The sequence below is a fragment of the Culex quinquefasciatus genome, chromosome 2, assembly GCF_015732765.1.
Source record: "Culex quinquefasciatus strain JHB chromosome 2, VPISU_Cqui_1.0_pri_paternal, whole genome shotgun sequence".
In the NCBI taxonomy this organism is placed as follows: Eukaryota; Metazoa; Arthropoda; class Insecta; order Diptera; family Culicidae; genus Culex; species Culex quinquefasciatus.
Genome location: NC_051862.1, coordinates 115,928,258 through 115,950,862, shown reverse-complemented (window position 1 = coordinate 115,950,862; position 22,605 = coordinate 115,928,258). Strand labels below are relative to the sequence as shown.

General features: G+C 44.4%; 3 protein-coding genes and 1 long non-coding RNA gene across 4 annotated transcripts; 3 read left to right on the top strand and 1 right to left on the bottom strand.

Annotated features, from left to right (window-relative positions):
• Positions 1-4,777: 4,777 nt before the first annotated feature.
• On the top strand, positions 4,778-5,456 carry LOC119767154. The gene is made up of 2 exons (XR_005277362.1): positions 4,778-4,850; positions 4,916-5,456. It is a non-coding gene; the product is annotated as an uncharacterized LOC119767154 (long non-coding RNA).
• Positions 5,457-6,488: 1,032 nt separating this feature from the next.
• LOC6049375 lies at positions 6,489-13,463 on the top strand. Its single transcript, XM_038250738.1, is given in 5 exon segments — positions 6,489-11,793; positions 12,554-12,952; positions 12,955-13,127; positions 13,130-13,197; positions 13,199-13,463. Coding segments are annotated over 5 exon segments (6,210 nt in total).
• A 771-nt stretch (positions 13,464-14,234) lies between these two features.
• Positions 14,235-17,493, top strand: LOC6051788 (nuclear factor related to kappa-B-binding protein). The gene is made up of 4 exons (XM_038254785.1): positions 14,235-14,344; positions 14,403-15,102; positions 15,162-15,335; positions 15,395-17,493. Exons 1-4 carry the CDS (start codon positions 14,340-14,342, stop codon positions 17,345-17,347), a joined length of 2,832 nt encoding a protein of 943 aa, XP_038110713.1. The 5' UTR covers positions 14,235-14,339; the 3' UTR covers positions 17,348-17,493.
• A 71-nt stretch (positions 17,494-17,564) lies between these two features.
• LOC6051787 (eukaryotic translation elongation factor 1 epsilon-1) lies at positions 17,565-18,871 on the bottom strand. The gene is made up of 5 exons (XM_001868124.2): positions 18,684-18,871; positions 18,491-18,622; positions 17,995-18,075; positions 17,842-17,937; positions 17,565-17,783 (listed from the first exon to the last, which is right to left on the bottom strand). Exons 1-5 carry the CDS (start codon positions 18,762-18,764, stop codon positions 17,631-17,633), a joined length of 543 nt encoding a protein of 180 aa, XP_001868159.2. The 5' UTR covers positions 18,765-18,871; the 3' UTR covers positions 17,565-17,630.
• Between the last annotated feature and the right edge of the window lie 3,734 nt (positions 18,872-22,605).

The following is a 22,605-nucleotide window of genomic DNA, read 5'->3' as shown; positions in this document are numbered from 1 at the left end:
ATTACTGATATTCAGGTATAATCAAAGATGGCGGACCATGATTATTCCAAATTTTTAGGTATAAAAATCTAAATTTGAGGTATTTTCTGGAAAAGTGAGGGATCCAAAATTACTGATAATCAGGTATAATCAAAGATGGCGGACCATTTATTCCTTATTTCTAGGCATAAATACCTAAATTTGAGGTATTTTCTATAAACGTGAGGGATCGAAAATTACTTTTACTTAAGAATAATCAAAGATCAAATTAGGTATTATCCAAGAGATATGCAGGCAGAAGAAAACAATGGTTTATATGATATTAATATTTTTATTTATATCAAACACAACTATTTCATAAATGTTCTCACCTAAAAATGAAAATTAAAATTTAAATTATATTTTATTTTTTCAATGCATCTATATTTTTAATATTAAATTTATCTTTTTTATAAATATTTTGGTTTTTTATGCTTTAATTTTTTAATAGTTAAATATTTCAGTATTTTAATATTTCAATAGTTAAATATTTAAAAATTTTAATATTTTAATATTTTAATATTAATATTTTAATATTTTAATATTTAAAAAATTTAATATTTTAATATTTTAATATTTTAATATTTTAATATTTTAATATTTTAATATTTTAATATTTTAATATTTTAATATTTTAATATTTTAATATTTTAATATTTTAATATTTTAATATTTTAATATTTTAATATTTTAATATTTTAATATTTTAATATTTTAATATTTGAATATTTTAATATTTTAATATTATAATATTTGAATATTTTAATATTTTAATATTATAATATTTGAATATTTGAATATTTTAACATGTTAATATGTTAATATTTTAATATTTTAATTTTTTAATATTTTAATATTATAATATTTTAATATTTGAATATTTGAATATTTGAATATTTGAATATTTGAATATTTGAATATTTAAATATTTAAATATTTTAATATTTGAATATTTTAATATTTTAATATTTTAATATTTGAATATATGAATATTTTAATATTTTAATATTTTAATATTTTAATATTTGAATATTTGAATATTTGAATATTTTAATATTTTAATATTTTAATATTTTAATATTTGAATATTTTAATATTTTAATATTTTAATATTTTTATATTTTTATATTTTTATATTTTTATATTTTTATATTTTAATATTTTAATATTTTAATATTTTAATATTTTAATATTTTAATATTTTAATATTTTAATATATTAATATTTTATACTTTTAATATTTTAATATTTTAATATTTTAATATTTTAATGTTTTAATATTTTAATATTTTAAAATTTTAATATATTAATATTTTGGTATTTTAATATTTTTATATTTTTGTATTTCATTATTTAATATTTTATTATTTTTAAATTGTAATATTTTAATATTTTAATATTTTAATATTTTAATTTTTTAATATTTTAATATTTGAACTCTCTCTCTCTATCTCTCTCTTCTCTCCCCCTATCTCTCTCTCTCTTCTCTCCCCCTATCGCTCTCTCTCTCTCTCTCTTCTCCCCCCTCTCTCTCTTTTCTCTCTCCCTCTCTCTCTCCTGCTTTCTTCCTCTTCATCTCCCACTTTCTCTCTCTTCCTCTCCCACTTTCTCTCTCTTCTCTCTCTCTTTCTCTCTCTCTCTCTCTCTCTCTCTTTCTCTCTTTCTCTCTCTCTTACACCTTCTCTCTACCTTTCCCACTTTCTCTCTCCCTCTCTCCCTGTCTCTCCCTTTCCCACTTTCTTTCTCCCTCTCTCCCCCTCTCTATCCCACTTTCTCTCTTCACTCTCTCTTTCTCTCCCTCTACCCTCAATCTCCCACTCTCAGTCTCTCATACACGAGCACGCACACACACACACGCACAGGCGAACACCCGCAACGCCCAACCAAATTACAAAAACTCCAACTGGATACAATTTTTCATTCGCCTCCAGCATCTTTCCCGCAGGGTCGCACAACCCCTCCGGTTGGTTCCGTTTATACTTACATCCCCTTTCGAGCACTTCTGCAAACATCCGTCCTCCAGAGCACGAGAGGGAAGAGGCGGCCTTTTTAATCGCGCCGGGAGTTTGCCGGGAGTTGAAAGTTCCGTCCTCCTCCTCCTCTTCCTCAAGCACACGAGCCACACTTACTAAAATATAGAATCTCCGGGTTCCGTTTACCTTGGCACGCAAAATCAACTCCCGGCCGGTTCCCGGTACAAAACTTACCTTGCCACTTGCCACAATTCCGAAATTAACAGCAGCACCACGGAACACGAACTCACAACCGCGAAATTATTTTGACATTGACATTTCCAAACGCGAAACACAATTCTTGAACTAAAAAATTACTAAAATTTAAGAATTTTAAAGAAGTACTTCAGTGTTCTAAAAAAATACTAAATTTTAGGAAGAAAAAAATACTAATTTTTAGGTATAATTTGACAAGCTAGAACATAAGTTCAAAAAATACTAAAAATTAGGAATTTATACCTAATGTCCGTTTTGCGTGCAGGCGAACCTGATTTGGCAAGCAAACCTGTCCCAAGTGACGCTCGGAACAGAATCAGGATTTAAACGATTTGAAAACCATGAAACTAACGGACATGACCGAATCCCGTTGCTGCCGCTGATCATCAAACGTGACGTGATAGTCTAATCAACATCGTGTAGAATTAGCATGTTTTCATTAACATTACTTAATAAAATTTAATTACAAACTTTTTTCTAAGTAAAATTACCGGTCTTATAAGAAAATTCAACAGATGGCGCCACTGTCTCAAACGAATACATATGACTCATAGATGTCACTAGTGAGCTCGCTGCTAAAATACCAGTATCCTTTTAAAGGGTAGTGTGTCAGTACCCTTTTGAAGGGTTTCGCCCTCGTACCCTTTCAAAAGGGTTACGATGGGTAAAGTTGAAAAAAGGATAGAAAGTACCCTTTTAAGGGTTATTCTGATTTTGAGTGTAGACCCTTTAGGGTTTTCAATCGTTTCCCCTTCAATTCAAACAGGGTAGCCAGTTTGCATTTTTTTCAGCAAAAATTAAAAATATATGCAGCTAAATTGGTGATAATGATGTAAAGACAAACATAAATTTTGGGATACTTTGCAATCGGTCCTAACAATCATCTAAATCTCTATCATCAATTTGAATTTTTATCGTTTAAAAAACATATTTTCGTTGTTTCTGGTAATCATTTGCTTTTTAAAACTTAGATTTCTTTCAAATAATTACAGTAAAGAAATTCAATTCAAAATATTAAATTAAAAATTATCAATTAATTTCAATGAAATATCGAAATAAATTGATAAACTAAACTGGCAACACCTTGTTATACATGTGTTGGTGATAGCCTTGAACCGAAGGCAAAGTAGGTCCAAAAACTGATCCAACCAAGGATCCTACGCGGCTGATTTGAAAAAAATATTTTGAATTGTGTTTCTTTCGATAATAGAATAGTTATTTCAATGGTTTAGTGATGAAAAACATAAAAGAATTAAATAAACAACAGTTACATTGCTCGGAAACCGGACGAAATTGCTTGGTGTCAGTGCAAAACAGAAAAAAATCATCAAGGTGTCGCGAGCCAAATCTGATAAGCAACGAGGCTGGAATTTTTGGACCTAATCTATGTGCTAGGAAAATGGTAGGAAATACGAATGGCATTGGAAAAAGTGGCTGAAAAGGGGAAATAATAAAAAATGTTAACATTTTTGAAAGAGGTAAGCTACAAAACGATCCTGCTTACACTTTCTGTTGGTTGGATTCAGTGAATTCGTACTTTTAAAGCCTGAACTACCTCGATTAATAAAAATAGGTCCAAAATAGGTACTAGGTCCAAAATAGGGTTATATACCTAGTTGTTATTTTACTGTGTATTGTTTCTCTGAAATCTTTCCTAGTGTTGAGTCGTGTTTATATATTGCTATTTCTTTTGTCGCGGTGTTTTGTTACAATTTTTGGTCCTAGGCATTTTATAAAAGTTTTTCAAAAGTACAATAGTAATATTTGTGTCATTCCATAAATTGAGTAAGGGCTCGAACCTCACTTGCTTAAGAAAAAGGTGAAATTTCAAAACAATGGACAGTGAAGGAAATATACTATGTAAAGAATCAATAGTAAAAGAAAAATATTAGAAATTATTCAAATAGATAAATAAAGAAAAGGCACATGATGAACAAAATTTACATCGCTACCAAATTAAGGGAAAGCAGATAGTTTGTTACAGCCGCATCAATTGGTAAAATAGAGTGGAAAAGCGTTGAGAAATAAGAGAATCAAATAAGTAAAATCGAAATCAAATGGAGGATAGTAAACAGAAGCCGTTTTAGAAAATCAGTGAAACAAAATATTGTGATTTCGGAAATAAATCGAAATATTGTGAATGCAGACAAAAATCAAATAAGGCTTTCTAGTCAGAAATTTACCAACACATTCAAAGTATGTTTACATGACAGCTGGACGTTTGTTTGCATCAGGTTTCCTATCTCTTTCTAGCAATTTTTTTTGTCAGGCGACTTCTAGCTGGTTTTTTTTACTGACTGCCCGATATGTCAGCCAACATACTTCGCAGGGCTGTGACAGCTATACAGCTCGATCATTGTTTGCATCAGGACACTGTGACGAGGAGTTCGTCATTTTTGAGTTAAATTATATTTTTTTCACTGGGCCTAGAAAGCCTTATTACGAGCGCATCTCCCAAGGTCACCACTCAACACTCGCGAAAGAATTTAATGGGATCCCGTTTAGAGTGTAGTATTTTTATGTTGTCATCTGTCACGAAAAAAAACAACCGCATCAAAACAAAGGGGATTTTTGAAACATTTGGAACCGTTTTTCCTAGAAAGAGTACGTTTTTTAGTTTTTGATAAATCTAGCCTAAATTTGATAATAATACCACAATTTTCGTGCAGAGGAACAGTCGGAGATGGAGTACGATGATTATGAAGAGACGGAATACCTCCGGGATCTGGTTGACATTGATTATGATCCGTTTGCAGACGAACGCGTCGATGCCGAATCGACTGAGGACGACTCCGTCGAAGACGGAAACGGAAGGAAGGATGATCAAGGAGAGGAAGTTCAAGTAGAAGGGGAACCGTCGCAAAGTCGATCCCATGTTCTGGAAATCACCAGACCAGGCGGCGAGGACCTTTTCTCGCCAACACGAAGAATGCGCGCTGGACTAAGCAGGTCGCCGACATCAAAATCGATTTGTCTGCAGCTTTGAATTTGCTGCAAGGGGCGTTTAAGAAGATCGAGTTGCTGGCGGCAGAGACAAAGGCAAGCACGGAGATTACGGCCGCGATGGAAACAGCAGTTCAGCCAGAAGAGAACGAGTTGAGCCAGCAGCTGGCATCCCAAGTTACGGACAAACAGGATTCTGACCACGAATGAATGCTTCATTGTGATTTTATCACTTTCATACTCGAAATAAACTTTTTTTTCGTCGTATGGTAGGTCGTATGTTTATTATTCGCATCAATAATGGTGTTGCCACCGCTGGGATGGGCACACTGGCCGACGGTGCAACGCCGGCGGTGTAATCAGCCGATACCGTCACAGCTGTCAACGCGGGCAAAGAGGACGGAAAAAGTGTGTGTGTGTGGCCACCAGCGTAAACACGCGCGCGGTTTGTTCACCATTTTCACCAAGCATAGTACGGACGTGGAACGAGTTTTCGGAGGAGATTTTTGCGGATTTGTTGAGGAAAAAAAGTAGTGCGATAATTGATTATTAAATTTATTGAAACTGTGCTACGTAGGAAACCTCGAAGAAGTCCAGCGAGCTGCTCTGCCGTTTCGCACCGTCACTTGGGGCGAATCTGTACTTCGGTGATCCGAAGAGTGCAAAGAAGGAAAGTTAGGAAGAGGAAGAGGAGGAGTTGGAAAGGAAGAGGAAACGCTAACGTAGGAAAGGAAACCAATTAACTGCTCGAAGAGCTGCTGAACAAAAAGTTGGGGTTTTATTTACCGACCACCCGAGAAAACTACAAAATTAATTGCGGGTTCGGTATTCCTCTCCCACGATGGCTGACGAAAATCCGGAATTCACAAAGACTCCCTGCTCAACCTGCAAAGAGGTGTCGACCGAGGATGAGGTGATGGTGGGCTGCGATTGCTGCAAGCTGTGGTTCCATGCTCGGTGCGTCAACTTCAATCCGGCTGATAAGAAGTCGGGAAGAGAAATGGTACTGTCCGGACAAGGACTGCCAGAAGAAGAAAAAGACTAAGAAGTCTGTTGAGGTACCGCTCCCAGTGCCCCCGAGTTGCAAGAGAAGCTGGATGCTTTGGAAGAAACTCGGAAGCGTGCGGAAGCGGAACAGGAGATGACGCGAGTCCTGAAGGAGAAGGAGTTTGAACTGGCTGCTTATCTTCAGGAGCGTCAGATGAAGATCGACGAAGAGCTCCGCGAGAAGGAAGCCAAAAGGGCTGAGGAACTTCGCGAGAGGACTTCAAGCGGCGCGAGGCCGATCTAGCGGCGGAGATGGTGAAGAAGGAGGAGCACCTGAAGCGGATCCAACAGCTGGAAACAACGTTCCGGGACAAAAGCGCCTCCATCGACAAGCTGCTGAAAAACAGTAGTACTCCGCTAAGAAACCCCGAAGTCAAACCGCTGACTGAAGGAAACGTCGCTAAACACGACGGCCGCGAAGATCCTGAGGTCAATCCGGCGAAACCTGGAGACATTCCGGATAATCCTGGGACCAATCCGGGAACTCCTGGAAGCAATCCGGGTTCGACGAAGTCGTCTAAGAAACCGGAGTCCTCGTCGGATAGTTCGTCGGCGTCCAGCGTCTCGACCGACGCCAACGGTGACGGAAAGAGCGGAAAAACGGCAAAGTCGACCAAAGTTGATGTGTCCAAGCCAGACGGGCTGGGGCTGCACGGATCGGGTCCAACGAAGGCCCAGCGAGCTGCACGACAAGGGCTGACAAGGAAGCTGCCAGACTTCCACGGCAAGCCAGAAGAGTGGCCATTGTTCTTCGCGGCCTACCAAGCGTCAAACGAAGCCTGCGGGTACACGGACGTGGAAAATCTCGTGCGACTACAGGACTGCCTGAAAGGCAGAGCGCTCGAGGAGGTGCGTGGCCAGCTCATTCTGCCCAAGTCGGTTCCGCGTGTGATCGCCAAGCTTCGCCAGATCTACGGCCGCCCAGAAGTGCTGCTGCAAAGCCACCTGCAACGAGTGCGCAAGCTGGAGCCGCCGAGAGCGGACAAGTTGGGATCGTTCATCCCGTTCGGCAATGCAGTGGAACAATTGTGCGAACACATCGAAGCCGCAGAACTAACGGCGCATCTGGTCAATCCGATCTTGATCCAGGAACTCGTCGACAAGCTCCCGGACGGGGAGAAGAGGAGTTGGGTGCACTACAAGCGCAAGAAGCGCGAGGTGAATCTGCGTACGCTCACCAACTTTCTCTCGAAGATCGTCGAGGACGCGTGCGAGGCGACGGTCAACCTAGACTACAAACCGGACGTCAGAGCAGCGTCGGGATCGAGCGGCCGAAGCCGAAACAAAGAGAAAGCCGCACTGTTCAACCATAGCGTTGCAGAGGAATCTACAGAGCGGCGAGAGCAGAAACAGCAAAGGCCGTGCAAGGCGTGCCAGTGCACGGACCATCGGCTGTGGAACTGCGAGGACTTCAAGAAGCTGCCCTACGAAGATCGAGCGAAGATGGCGACGAAGTGGAAGCTTTGCCAACGCTGCCTGAATGACCACGGCGGCCAATGCAAGCTCAAACTTCGCTGCAACGTCGGAGAGTGTCGCGAGCCGCACAATGCTTTGCTTCATCCGGAGACCAGGGCAGTCGGCATGAACGCACACATTACGTCCACGAGTCCCGTGCTGTTCCGGATGCTCCCGGTAAAAGTCTACTGCGGTGAGAGATCAATGATCGTGCTCGCTTTCCTCGACGAGGGTTCGTCCCTCACCCTGATCGAAAGTGGTCTAGCCGACCGTTTGGGGCTGTTGGGGACGAAGGAGAAGCTCACCATCAAGTGGACGGCCAACGTCACACGAGTGGAACAACATTCGAGGCGGACAAATATTTGGGCGTCGGCGATCAACAGGACGAATGGCGAGAAGCTGCTGCTGCAATCTGTGCGTACGGTGGACAAGCTGATGTTGCCACGCCAAACACTAAATGCTGCTGAAGTTTCGTCACACTACGATCACTTGCGCGGGATTCCGATGGATTCGTACGACGGTCGGCCAGGAATGCTGATCGGGTTGAATAACATTCATTCGTTCGCACCGCTGGAAACGAAGGTCGGCACGATTGTCGATCCGGTGGCAGTCCGGTGCAAGCTCGGCTGGACGGTCTACGGACCGCGGGATGCAGAGTCGGCGGGCGCGAGCTGTTTCCTCGGATGCCACCAAGAAGTGACGAACGAGGAGCTGCACGATCTTCTCAAAAGCCACTATTCGCTGGAAGAAGCGGTGGTGACTGTGCAGCGGGAGTCGGTCGAGGATCAGCGGGCGAGGAAGATCATGGAGGAAACTACGCGTCGCGTGGGTGACCGCTTCGAGACCGGACTGCTGTGGAAGACCGACGACGTCAAGTTCCCGAACAGCTACCCGATGGCTGTGAAGCGGATGAAGCAGCTGGAGAAGAAACTTGAGCGTTCGCCGGAATTGTACAACAACGTCAAGAAGCAGATTCTGGACTACCAGGCCAAGGGATACGCGCACGAAGCCACCGCGGAGGAACTGAACGAAACCGATAACAACAAAGCGTTCTACTTGCCGCTCAACGTGGTGGTGAACCCGAAGAAGCCGGGGAAAGTTCGGCTGGTTTGGGATGCGGCGGCGACGATTGGTGGAGTCTCTCTCAACTCGATGCTGGTGAAGGGACCAGATCTGCTCGTGCCACTGGTGTCAGTGATCTGTGGGTTCCGCGAACGACGAGTTGCCTTCGGCGGGGACATCCGCGAGATGTACCACCAGCTGAAGATTATCTCCGGGGACAAGCAAGCTCAACGCTTCCTCTTCCGGGACAACATCAACGAAGAGCCGAAAGTGTACGTGATGGACGTCGCTACATTCGGGTCGAAGAGTTCGCCGGCGTCGGCGCAGTACGTCAAGAACCGCAATGCGGAAGAGCATGCCGGTCAGTATCCGGACGCCGTGGCTGCGATCATCAATCGGCACTACGTCGATGACTATTTTGACAGCGTCGACACCGTCGAGGAAGCTGTCAAGCGAGCGAAGCAGGTGAGCCACGTCCACAAACAAGGTGGTTTCGAGATCCGCAACTGGGTGTCCAACTCGCCGGAAGTGCTGACTGCTCTGGGCGAAGAGAAGCCGATGAGTCCTGTGCTGCTGAATCAGGACAAGCAAACACCCAGCGAACGCGTACTCGGCGTGCGGTGGGACCCGGAGCTGGACGAATTCGCCTTCGCCGTGATGCACCGCGAAGAACTGATGAAGTACCTGAAAGAGGGGAAAAGGCCAACCAAACGGATCGTACTGAGCTGCGTGATGGGATTTTTCGATCCGCTCGGCCTGCTGTCGCCGTTCACAATCCACGGGAAGATCATCATCCAACATTTGTGGCGAACCGGCTGCAGATGGGACCAAGACATTGACGACGAAGCCTGGATTCTGTGGAAGCGGTGGACGGCACTGCTGCCGGAAGTCGAAGCGCTGCGGTTTCCCCGGAGCTACTTCGGCGATGCGATGTCCTCGTCGATCGAGAGTCTCGAGCTGCACATCTTCAGCGACGCGAGCGAGCTGGCCTACGGTTGTGCGGCGTATCTACGCGCGGTCATCAACGGCCAAGTTCACTGCAGCCTCGTCATGGCGAGATCGAAGGTAGCACCGCTGAAACGACAATCAATTCCACGTCTGGAGTTGATGGCGGCGTGCATGGGAGCGCGCTTGAGCCAGCAGATCCTCGGAACTCACACGCTGCAAATCGACCGTACCGTTTTCTGGACCGACTCGAGGACTGTCCTTGCTTGGCTGCACGCAGATCCCTACAAGTACAAGCAGTTCGTCGCCTTTCGGGTCGGGGAGATTCTGGAGCTGACGAGACTGGACGATTGGAGATGGGTGCCTTCCAAGAAGAACATCGCAGACGTTCTCACGAAGTGGGGACCTGGACCGCCACTGCAGAACGATTCGGAATGGGGGAACGGCCCGGCGATACTGTTCGAGCAGGATGACCACGACTCACCGCCTGAGCAGATCGAGGAGACGAACGAAGACGCACGAGGCGTGGTACTGTTCCACAGGACAGTCAACGTAGAAGCGGTCTCGACGTGGGCAAAGCTGGTGAGGGTGACTGCAACGGCGGTACGCTTCATCGAAAATTGTCGTCGCAAAAAGGACGGCCGTCCAGTACTGACTGCAAAGGCCACGAGTCGCCTAGCCAAGCTGGTCAAAGCGCAGCACGAGACGGATGTTCAACCGCTGCAACAAGACGAGCTGCAGAAGGCCGAGAGGATTCTGTGGAAGCAAGCGCAGTTCGAGAGCTTCCCTGATGAGATGAGCGTGCTGACAAAGAACCTACAGCTGAAACAGGGTGAGTTGCCGGAGAAGATCGAGCGGTCGAGTCCGCTCTACAAGCTGCTGCCGGTGCTCGACGAGGATGGTGTTCTGCGCGTTCGTGGAAGGCTGGAGAAGAACGAATCGATCCCGTTCGACAAGCGATTCCCGATCATCCTGGGTCGAAAACACGCCGTCACCAAGAAGATCATCCAGCACTACCACGAGAAGTACGGTCACGCGAATCGGGAGACCGTGTTCAACGAGCTGCGTCAGAAGTTCTGGATTCCGAACGCACGGGCCGCGATCCTGGAGGTGGTCAAGGAGTGTGTGTGGTGCAAGGTGAACCGTTGCGTGCCGTTCGTCCCAACAATGGCGCCGCTTCCGGTCGAACGCACTGCAGCAACCATGCGACCGTTCAGCGCGGTGGGCGTCGATTACCTGGGACCGGTCGAAGTCACGGTGGGTCGCCGCAGAGAGAAGCGCTGGATCGCCGTCTTCACGTGTCTAGCGGTCAGGGCGGTGCATCTCGAAGTGGTCCATAGCCTCACCACGCAATCGTGCCTGATGGCCCTCCGGAGGTTCGCGTGCAAGCGAGGCGTTCCCGAGAAAGTGTTCTCCGACAATGCTACGTGCTTTCGGGGAGCGGACGCGGCGATGACGAAGGCGATCAACAAGGAGTGCGCGGAGCAGATGACGTCGGCGACCACTGCATGGTCCTTTATCCCACCTGGGACGCCCCACATGGGCGGGGCCTGGGAACGGATGGTGCGATCGGTGAAGGAGGCGTTGCGCGCACTCGACGACGGACGAAAGCTGACCGACGAAATTCTCTCCACATCTTTGGCGGAGGCCGAAGACATGATCAACACTCGGCCTTTGACGTACGTCCCTCAAGAGTCCGCTGAAGAAGAAGCCATCACGCCAAACCATTTCCTGCGCGGGACGGTAACGAGCGCGGACCTCAAGCTGGACGAGACGGTGGACACCGCTGCAGCACTACGAGACGTGTACAAGCGAAGCCAGCAGCTGGCGGGCAAGATGTGGGAGCGGTGGTCGAAGGAGTACCTGCCCTCGCTGAACCGGCGTCCAAAGTGGTTCGAGGATCGCAAGCCCCTCGAAGCGGGTGACCTGGTGTTCGTGGTCGACGGCAAGAACCGGAAGAGCTGGGTACGAGGTCGAGTGGTCGAGGTGTTCAGCGGGTCGGACGGACGCGTTCGGCAAGCGGACGTGAGGACAGCAGACGGGAAGGTCAACAGGAGAGCAGTGATTAATTTAGCGGTGTTGGAGATCAGGGTCGGTAAGTCCGACGCGCCGGAAGGCCCGACGGATCTTACGGGCTGGGGTGTTGCCACCGCTGGGATGGGCACACTGGCCGACGGTGCAACGCCGGCGGTGTAATCAGCCGATACCGTCACAGCTGTCAACGCGGGCAAAGAGGACGGAAAAAGTGTGTGTGTGTGGCCACCAGCGTAAACACGCGCGCGGTTTGTTCACCATTTTCACCAAGCATAGTACGGACGTGGAACGAGTTTTCGGAGGAGATTTTTGCGGATTTGTTGAGGAAAAAAAGTAGTGCGATAATTGATTATTAAATTTATTGAAACTGTGCTACGTAGGAAACCTCGAAGAAGTCCAGCGAGCTGCTCTGCCGTTTCGCACCGTCACTTGGGGCGAATCTGTACTTCGGTGATCCGAAGAGTGCAAAGAAGGAAAGTTAGGAAGAGGAAGAGGAGGAGTTGGAAAGGAAGAGGAAACGCTAACGTAGGAAAGGAAACCAATTAACTGCTCGAAGAGCTGCTGAACAAAAAGTTGGGGTTTTATTTACCGACCACCCGAACAAATGGCAAAATATTCAAGCCGAATTTCTTCGGATTCTGTTCCAAACCTTTTTCCGGCAAGAAAGTTCCTCCAGCATAGTATCCACAGTGCTCGAACCTTGGCTCGAACAGTTTTACGCACGGATAAATTCTGCTCCAAACTTCTTGTACAGAGTAGGTTGCGAACGACCGGAGGTTGTTGGAGTTGTGTTTAATTTGTTTTTTTTTTTTTTTTGGTAGATGACGGGTACCGGTTGACCAACATGGGCTACGACTACCTGGCGCTGAAGTCGCTGACTCTGCGCGGGTCGGTCGCTGGGTTTGGGAACCAGATTGGGGTGGGCAAGGAGAGTAACATCTACACGGTGGGGGATGAGGAGGGAGATCCGTTGTGCGTGAAGTTGCACCGGTTGGGACGGGTTTGCTTCCGGAACGTGAAGGAGAAGCGGGACTATCACGGGAAGCGGCACAAGGTGAGTTGGTTGTATTTGTCGCGGATTTCGGCGACGCGGGAGTATGCGTACATGAAGGCGTTGTACGATCGCGGGTTTCCGGTGCCGCGTCCGGTGGACTTTAACCGACACTGCGTAATTATGGAGCTGGTTGATGGGTACCCGTTGACGAACTTTGCCGAGGTGGGCAGTTGTACGATGATTTGATAAACTTGATTGTGCGTTTGGGGAATTGCGGAGTTATTCACGGAGATTTCAACGAGTTCAACGTGATGATCACGGAGGAGGACCAGCGGCCGATCTTGATCTATTTTCCCCAGATTGTGTCGACGTCGCATCCGAACGCGGATATGTACTTTGATCGGATCGGGACATGCAGGGCGTTCGGGATCTGTTCCGGAAGAAATTTGGGTATGAAAGTGAAGAACATTTAGTTTAGCGATCTGAAGCGGGAGGATGAGCTGGACCGGGAGGTTCTCTGCTCTGGGTACGGATTTACGCAGGAGATGGAGGAGGATCTGCACAAGGAGTATCACCAGGAGGGAGGTACCGAGGAAGGAGGAAACTTATTTACGTACCGAAAACGAAAATCCAAAAGTCGAGCAACCAAAACAATCCCGAGAAACGTCAAATCAGATCGGCTACACGCTAACAGGGGAATACTCAAATTTAGCTTGACAGTTCGACAGAGAGACTAGTCCATCGCAAGGCTGTATATCATAGGTACTCGCGATCTTGCTTTGCATTAGTGTGAGTGCATGGCTCCGTGCCATGGCTTTCTACCTAAGGTACTCGCGATTGAGTGTGTAGTAGTGCGGTTGTCAAAATCGTTATCTCTGACTCTCTCACTCCACTGACACTGACATTGTTTATGTTTTGGTTTTCCTGGCACGGTCCATTGTTCGTTTGTTATTGTTTTGGTTTTAGTGGCACGGAGCCATGCACTCACACTAATGCAAAGCAAGATCGCGAGTACCTATGATATACAGCCTTGGCTCCGTGCCACTAAAACCAAAACAATAACAAACGAACAATGGACCGTGCCAGGAAAACCAAAACATAAACAATGTCAGTGTCAGTGGAGTGAGAGAGTCAGAGATAACGATTTTGACAACCGCACTACTACACACTCAATCGCGAGTACCTTAAGGTAAGAACAAGATTGTCCGTTCGACGCAGTGGTGAACGCAGAACGCTGTGCCAGTTCGATTTTTCCATCAACTGTCAGTCGAACAATCTGCAGGGGTTGCTTTGTTCAATGGTCGATGACTGGCAGGCTATGATGACAGGCGCAAAATTTTGCGTTTGCGTTCAGGCCTGACGGACAATCTTGTTCTTACCTTTAGGTAGAAAGCCATGAGTCCATCGCTTAATCCATCGCGATGTGTAAAAGCCACACATCGATTTCAAAACAACGCGTTGTACACATTCAATGCGTCGGATCGACACATTTTGGTCGTAATTTTTATCTTCAGTGTATATGTATACCTTTTAGATCTTGGGTCTGTCAAAAAATTTGTTTAGCTTTGTATCGTGGAATAAAGCTTCAATAGTTGCTCATTTGTGTGAGAAAAATGAAGTAATTTAGTTATTTGACGAATGTAGGTGTATCAGATGCTAAAAAATATCATTTTTAGACCAATCAGCAGACATCAATCAAACACTTCGAGCGACTTTTCCGGCGGTTCCTCCGACCAGTCGCTTGCGTCCAGCAGCTCCAGTGAGAGCGACGACGCATCAACTCCGAGCAATTTGAACGAGTTTTGCAAGAACCTGTGCCAGAATTCGGATGCCTTTGACGAATTTTTCTCGCCTGCCACATGGAACGACCTACCCGAGCCTGTGCGCTCTTCGCTGGGTTCCCTCGTTCCCGGCGCAGGTATGGACGGCACAATTGAGGCGCTTTTTTTGGGCAAACTTGCGCGGTTCGGAGAGAACCCACTTCAAAAGGTGCGGAAAAAACTGGCCGAGGAGCACTTCCGACCGGCCATAGCGACCCTGCAAAGAAGCAAAACAAAGGCCGAACGGCGCGAGCAACGTTACCAGGAGCGGGAACGCCTCAGCTCGACGGCACGTAATTTGCTCGAATCGCGAGAACATTTGCTTCAGTCAGCTAGTTACTCGATCCCGGTTCAGAATTCAATCGGAAGAAAGGCGACGGCTAACAATGCAATGTACACTTCGGCAAATATTTCGCGAGCCAAGAAGCGATATCTGCAGGAGATTAATGCCACCTTTGAGCAGCTGGGCCAGTTGGATTCGGACGATGAGAGTTACGGCGAGGGTATCGCGAATTATCTTCCTAGGAAGCAGCGCCGATACTTTGGATCGGTTCAGGTTGATTATTATTTTTTTTTAGTTCAATTGAAAATAATACCTAATAAGATTCCTTACAGGGCACAACATCAAATTCTGGAGTGGACATGCGAATCGTCGATACCCACAGTCATAAGGATAAAAACTCAACTTCGGCTGATTACCCGTTGGGACCAAACGGAAAAATATTCATTTCGGAGGAGCATTACCGTGACCTTTTGTCTCGCTACAAATACACCAAATATAATGAAGCGGTTTGTTGTAAGATGCTGAAATCGGTAGCACTGTTTAAAACATTATCTTGATATTTCAGGACCATCCTGAAATTGACTGCTCAAGCTTGAAGCTTGAAGACGTGGTTTTTCGAACTCAGGCATCGTCAGGCTACCGGCGCATCATGCCCTTTCCGAAGGTCGTGGAAACGCTGGCACCGCAAACTTCGTCGGAACAGTTATCCCAGAACAGTAAAGTGAACATTCCGCAAGCTTCCAGCCTAGCTGAGGTGGGGAAACCGTCGGATAATTCACCTATTGCTGCGCGAGAAAGCGAAGTGATGGTGAAAAGATACCGATTGTCGGATAGTTTTGACGCTTCCGAGCCTCGAATTGAATTGGAGCAAAAACATGTTCAGATTGGCAGTCAAGTCGCGGAAGAAGAGGCTAATAGTAGGGCAGACGTTGACCAACTGCTTATTGCTCGATTAGTGCATAACAAGCCAGCTGTAAGCTCTGCGAAAGCCACGTTCAAGATGGAATATGATACCAGTAAAGCTTTGAGTGATCAACAGCATGCTGTTAGGAGCGTCATCGCGCAAGAGTTGAAACCTAAGCAGCAGCTTATTCCAACGATTGACAGTAAAAGTAACCTCGCTCGTACCAATACCGATGAAGCTAGCGAGATGCAGGAAATGCATTCAAGCTTCCTGGCGCTCCTTCGGGACTTGTTTTGTTCAACACCCGATCATCGATTGACACTGAACGAACTCAAAATGATGATGAAACTTTGGTTGAACAAACCAACGGCAAGACACAACAACTGGTTCCACCAAGCAAACGACAATTGGGACGACATGCTGCAGTCGGCGATACTATTCTTATCCGGCGAGTTTGTCAACCAACCGGATGATTTCGTTCCCTATCTAGAGTTTAAATCACAACTCAACATCTATCAATGGATTGGAGCTTCCAGAGATTCCGATGTGCGCTTGCTGAATCTCTGCCAATACTGGCTGGGACGCAAGAATGTCATGGGAGCAAAGACCCAACTGATATCATCTTCACCACCGGAAAAGGCGATCCCAAAGCTGAAATATAACCTTCCAAGTGTAAACCATTCTGTCGAAGACAACAATGTGACATTCAAAAGAGAATCTTCACCCCCTCTACCGAAAAACCCAACAGACTGGCTCGTAAAGAAAGCCACGCAGGACGAGATTGCGCTGTTCCGTAGTCAAGAAAAAATACGCTACGAAAATCCGCACATGGCGTTCACATTCAAACATCCTGCGTACACGTCCGTTGTAGGTCCGGTTAAAGGAATTTACACTCAAGTTCCGGGCATAACCAAAGCTCGCGGACACAACATGCTCGTCGCAGATCGTCCAAACTTTGTAACGATTTTGGCCCTGGTGCGTGACGCAACGGCCAGACTCCCGAATGGGGAAGGAACCCGCGCCGACATCTGTGAACTACTCAAGTCATCACAGTACATTTCCCAATCAGCAATAGAAAATCCCCAAGTGCTTCAAACGATCGTCAGCGGTGCTCTGGACAGGATGCACACAGAATTAGACCCTTGCGTAAAGTATGACACGAAGCGAAAAATTTGGATCTATCTGCACCGCAACAGAACGGAACAAGAGTTCGAAATGCTGCATCATCAGTATCAAGGCATAGCCAAGCACAAGAAAACAATCTGCAGAAAGAGCAAATCAAAGGATTCCGACGTGACAACGCCGGAAAAGGAATCGTCGCCATCGACTTCGACAGCCATAAGCGTTCCCCCCGAACGGGATCTATCCGATACCAGTCTGAGCAGTGAGAATTCTTCGCAGCCAAAGCCGCCACCGTCGACGTCATCTTCTTCGTCCTCCTCAATGGTTATTCAAATGACGAATTCCGCAGCAATGAGACCATCGTTCCAGATTAAATCGTTGCCGCTGCAGTCCGAAACATCTCAAAAGCACATCGTTGGACGAAGCGTTGTTCAAATGACAATGAAATCTGCGATTTTTAACGAGTTGGATAGACAAGGCGCCAAAGAATAAATACATCAAATATACCCCCTAAGGGCAACTCCAGCGCTGGGGTTCAAATCAAATGTGCTCCCGTCTTATGAATACCGAGTTCAAATTTCCCATCTTGAACAAACTCCGCTAGTTTAAATACAATACGCTGTGCGTTTCACTGACAACTCGTTTCCATTGATTAATATTCTCTTAAAATACAGTCAGAATGTTTCGAAGCAGATAAAAACGATATAAACCCTTTTTTCAAAGCAGATTCTTGACTTTTCAATTAAATATAATACACAAGTTGATTAAAACACACCTAAACGTGGGTTCCTGTGGCCCACCCAAGCAATTGCAGGGTGGAAAAGTTGATTAAAACCTCGTCTTGACGGATGGCTTTCTGCTGCTGCAGGTGATTGAACCACCTGGACAAATTCAGGAAGCGCTCCTTGTCGAGATGCTGCAGATTAACCTGGAATGGTAAATGTGAATGTAAAACGATTAGATTAAATAAAATCTTGCCTCCCTACCATTGTGTCCTGGATGGCATAAAACACTACAACGTCAGCCAGACTTAGTGTATGGTTGAGCAAATAGGAGCGAGTTTGAAGAAAGTTGTCCAGTTCCTGAAAGTTACAACACAATAGAAACATTTTCCAATCAAACACAAATCAGATATCAACCTCCAGGAGAGCTTTAGCAACATGTTTATCCTTTGCGGCCGGGGAAACAAACAGAACCGAGTAATCGATCCACTGGCAGATCTGGAAGATTAAGACAGACTTATTAGGGGAAACATACCATTTTTCAGCCTATTTCTATTATCGGTCTATCAGCACTTATAAATGTAATAGATTTGTAATCTGTAATCTGTTGTTTTATTGGGTACGATAACTTGTTAGTTAAACTATGTATCAAGTCAAGGAGGGAACTAGCCGGAAATTTACATTTGATCCAAAATAAACTAACAAATCTCAAAACTAAATCTAACTAAGCTTGAATGTGTCGTTTTAGCGCACTTTTAAATTGAGAGAAAGTAGGTTTGTGCTTAATGTCCACGGGGAGGTTGTTCCAGCAGGAAGCACCAGCTGTCAGCACACTCTAGATTGTTTATTTGCGACGAGAGACTGTTATTTAGTATCATGATTCATGATTTATGAATTAAATATCATTGCAGACCTGAAGTTCGGTCTCGATGTCTTTAAAGCTGTCGCGAATAATGTCGTTTTTACTCTCGCGGGCCAGCGAGACGATGATGGACGAAAATCCCGAAATGCTTTCGTTTGTCTTCGGAATGTACCGGGTTATTATCTGCAAATTATCAAACCGTTTATTTTTAGCCCCAATTGGCAATATATTTTAAAGAATGTACTTTTTCCGAATTGTAGCCGATTTTCCCAGGAGCAACCTTTAAAAAGTTGGCCGTCTTAGTAATTTTTTCCACGCTGGCCATGGTTGACGACTGCAAGTTTTAATATTTCCGAAAGATAAAGCAATTTATTTTTTCAAGCCAAACCACACCACCAATTTGATAAAAATTTTAATGTCACAAATTAGTTCTGTCACCGGTACACGCTTGCTGAACATCAACCACACACTACACACAAAACCGACATTAGTCTTAAAAAACTAAAAATTAGCCTTTATCGAACCTAAACCTAAGCCCGCATAATCAAATACCAAAGGTGAAACTGTCGAAATCATAAGAAAATTATTTCTGGTATGGTTACCATTTGTGATATTGTTGATATAATGTCACAACCATATAACAAAATTAAAATGGTACTATTTCCCGAATTGTTGCACTTATCTTGACATATTCGAATGGTTGATTTTTTTTCCTACAATTTAATGAACGGTATCTATTCGTCATACGATTAGGATGGTTCGAAACAGCTATTGTTAGAACATAATTGTACTGTAGCCGGTATGATAAAAGTTATGATACTCGGTATGATTTAGTCAAAGAAACCTAAGAGGAAAATTTCCTAAATTTCCTAAGTCCTAATAATTGAAACAATTGCACAACAATTAATGGTACGATATAATTATATGTTATGATTTGTATGATTGAGCCAAAAATGAATTTTAGCGAAAATTTTCTTAAGTCCCAATGATTCAAACAATTGTTGAACAATTCATGGAGAAATATACCTTTTCGCCATATGGTAAGGATTTTTCGGAACAGCTATTGTTAAAACATAAGGGTACCATAGCCGACGTAGTATTTCCAACTTGAAGTTCAGCGAAAAACTCTTAAGTCCCAATAATCCAAACAATTGTACAACAATTCATGGAACGATATAACTGTTCGCCTAACGCTTAGGATTATTTGAAACAGGTATTGTATGATTGAGCCAAATGAACTACAGCAAAAAAAAAATCTTAAGTCCGAATGATTCAAATAATACTTTAACAATTCATGGAACGATATACCTGAATTATGACGAAAATTTTCCTAAGTCCCAACAATTCAAACCATTGTTCAACAATTCATGGAACGATATACCTGAATTCAGCGAAAATTTTCCTAAGTCTCAACAATTCAAACCATTGTTCAACAATTCATGGAACGATATACCTGAATTCAGCGAAAATTTCCCTAAGTCTCAACAATTCAAACCATTGTTCAACAATTCATGGAACGATATACCTGTTTGCCATATAGTTTGTATGTAAAGCTAAATTTATTTTCGTGATAATTTAAACAATTGATTGACCATTATCAGAACGATAACTGTTCGCCATGTGATTGGTCTATAATTTATTTGTATGGTTCTACCATACATGTTACAATATATTTATGATAAATTTTGAGGCCACATTTCATAATAAAATGCATTTTAAACCGCCAAACGTAATGTAACTGAGATAGCTCAATTAGATAAGGCGGCAGCACAACGGAAGAATCAACAGGAGACATCATCATCAAGCGGTAACAAATCCCGGACATTACAAAAAAAAACGCTAACCATTAATAATCATATACTTACCATTCCCGTTAAATCCATAGTTCCCAGAACATTTGTAGAGTTTATTTTTTGGCTCCTCCCTTTTCAAATGGTGTCGGTAAGTGTCGGTAAAGCAGTTTACCATTTAAAATCATATCCCTGACTGAAAAGTCCGTCAGACGTCCGTCGTTTGTCGTCCGTGCAATCGTACGACGTCGCACGACAATGTCGTACAACTTTCGCGCGAATGTCATACGTTTTTGCACCAAAATGTCGTATTTGTCGTGCGATCGATAATCGAAATTGTACGACATTGTCGTACGACATTTGACCGACGTCGCACGGTTTTGTTATTTAGGATGTCGCGCCTTTGTCGTGTGCTGTCATTTTGGATTTTTAGGTTATGTTTCAAATAAAAATAGTTGTTTTAGAGCATTTATTGTTTATTTTCATTTATTATGATTATTTTACAATCGATTAGCATGTTAATTGTTGAATTAATCTCACCATCTCTTTACTCGAGATTTGTTTGACGCTCCAAGTTGAATTTGGTCGGTTTCAGCTAAGTTGGGTTGAAGAAGGTGCTCCGTAGGTTCTGATCGTGTCATGCCGCTTGACCGGATTGTTTTTGTCAGCGACAATAACAACAAAAACAAAAAAAGTCCGGGTCAATAGCCGATGATTCCACCTCGTCCGCAACGTTGGTCACTCGCAGTGAAAACAGAGTTGTCTTACTACACTGCTTAGCGGCTAGAGAAATCTTCGTCACCAGCGTAACTTCCTTACTGGTGCTCCGTCCTCACCCGGAGTATCCTTTTCGGCCGATCTGCAAAATTTTCACTTCGTTTTATCGGTCAATTTCCTCCATCGGAGGCTCCGAGCTCACGCCGGAACTGGTGGCGAATTGCGGTAGTTCTTTCTGTCTTGCGTCTTTGTCTTGCGGTTCCTGGGTCATGGCGTTGTCGTTCTGGAACTCGTTCAGGATGCGAATTTGGTGCAGAACCGGCGGCTGTGTGGGTGGAAGACATTTCTTGCCGGTGAAACCACTGTTGAGATCTTCGGCGCGCAGTGGAACCAACATTCGAACTGTTTGGAGAAAGAAACTTTTTTTTAACATGAAATTTTTACCAAATAAGCCATTTTTACCTGAATCGTCTTGGATTGCCTAAAGCGCTTCTGATTCAAGATCGGGAAGTAGGCCAGCTTTATTATACACAGGTGGCGTTTGCACGTCTCAATCTCCAGAATCGAAAGCAACGGAATGGTCAAGTTCTTGGCCTTCTGGTAGGTCACCCGTATCAGCCCGTATCCGAATATGACGTGTGTCTTGCCCGTCCTTGTACTGCCGCAATTATCCACGATGGAATGCACCTCACCCACTTAACCTCCGGCCATCACCTTTAGGATCGTTTTCTCCGTTGGATTAGGCCTCCTCGTGCTCCTCGTAGCCGACGGACTGTAAAGATCCTGATAAAGCCACGCCAACCTTGGATTTTTCTGAATGTCCGGCCCATTCGTTGAAGTCGTCCACCTCCACGAGCACAAAGTTGTCCTTCAGCTGGGAGTCAAAAACCCACTCCCTTGACCTCCTTCTCCTGGTAATGGTTTCCAGAAAGGAATTTACAATTCGTTTTGAAGACGCAAGTGTCTATTAAAATCTTACTCTTCTCTGACTTCACCGCATTACTGAACCGATTCTTTTTTAAAAACTTCTGACAAAACAGACTTTGCCGCTCTTCTGTTCATGAAACATGTTCGAACATGAATAAAACTTTCAAAGTGTTTGCGACGACACGGTAAAGTCATCGAGCTGTCAAAAAATCGATGAGAAAAACCATGTCGGGCATGTCAAGTGTTTGTCGTCCGTTTGTCGTCCATTCGACCAATCGATATCGAAACGGTAAAATCAAAACCGTGCGACAACTCGTACGACGTGCGACATTTTTCAAACAGGGATTTTATTAATTTGTGGTACGGTTCACATAAAATAAAAATTGAACAGTTTGGGGTACGGTATGACTATGATCCACGAAAAAAATCCTTTGTAAAAATGTATTGTAACATAACCTAACGACCTATTTAATAAATTGTAAGATTGTTTGGGGAATGGAAAATGTACGGTTGCACCCTATTTGGTGTATTATTAAGATCATTTAGGAAAAATCATTCGGCAAATGGTGACTGTATGGTTGTTGACTATGCGGGAGGGCCATCCATAAACCACGTGGACACTTAAGTAGGGGGGAGGGGGGGGGGTGTATGACGATAGTCCACGATCCATACAAAAAAGTTTTTTTTTGTATGGACAATTGTCCACGAAGGGGGAGGGGGTAAAAGATTCCC

Bases quoted from the DNA above. Each gene is read 5' to 3' on its own strand.
- LOC6051788 (XM_038254785.1), top strand. The intron at 15,103-15,161 runs GTTGATTATTAT...GATTCCTTACAG, and splicing joins GATACTTTGGATCGGTTCAG to GGCACAACATCAAATTCTGG. The intron at 15,336-15,394 runs GTTTGTTGTAAG...TTGATATTTCAG, and splicing joins ACACCAAATATAATGAAGCG to GACCATCCTGAAATTGACTG.
- LOC6051787 (XM_001868124.2), bottom strand. From the start codon at position 18,764: ATGGCCAGCGTGGAAAAAATTACTAAGACGGCCAACTTTTTAAAGGTT. The intron at 18,076-18,490 runs GTCTGCAATGAT...TTAATCTTCCAG, and splicing joins ACATCGAGACCGAACTTCAG to ATCTGCCAGTGGATCGATTA. The intron at 17,938-17,994 runs GTTGATATCTGA...TGTAACTTTCAG, and splicing joins TTGCTAAAGCTCTCCTGGAG to GAACTGGACAACTTTCTTCA.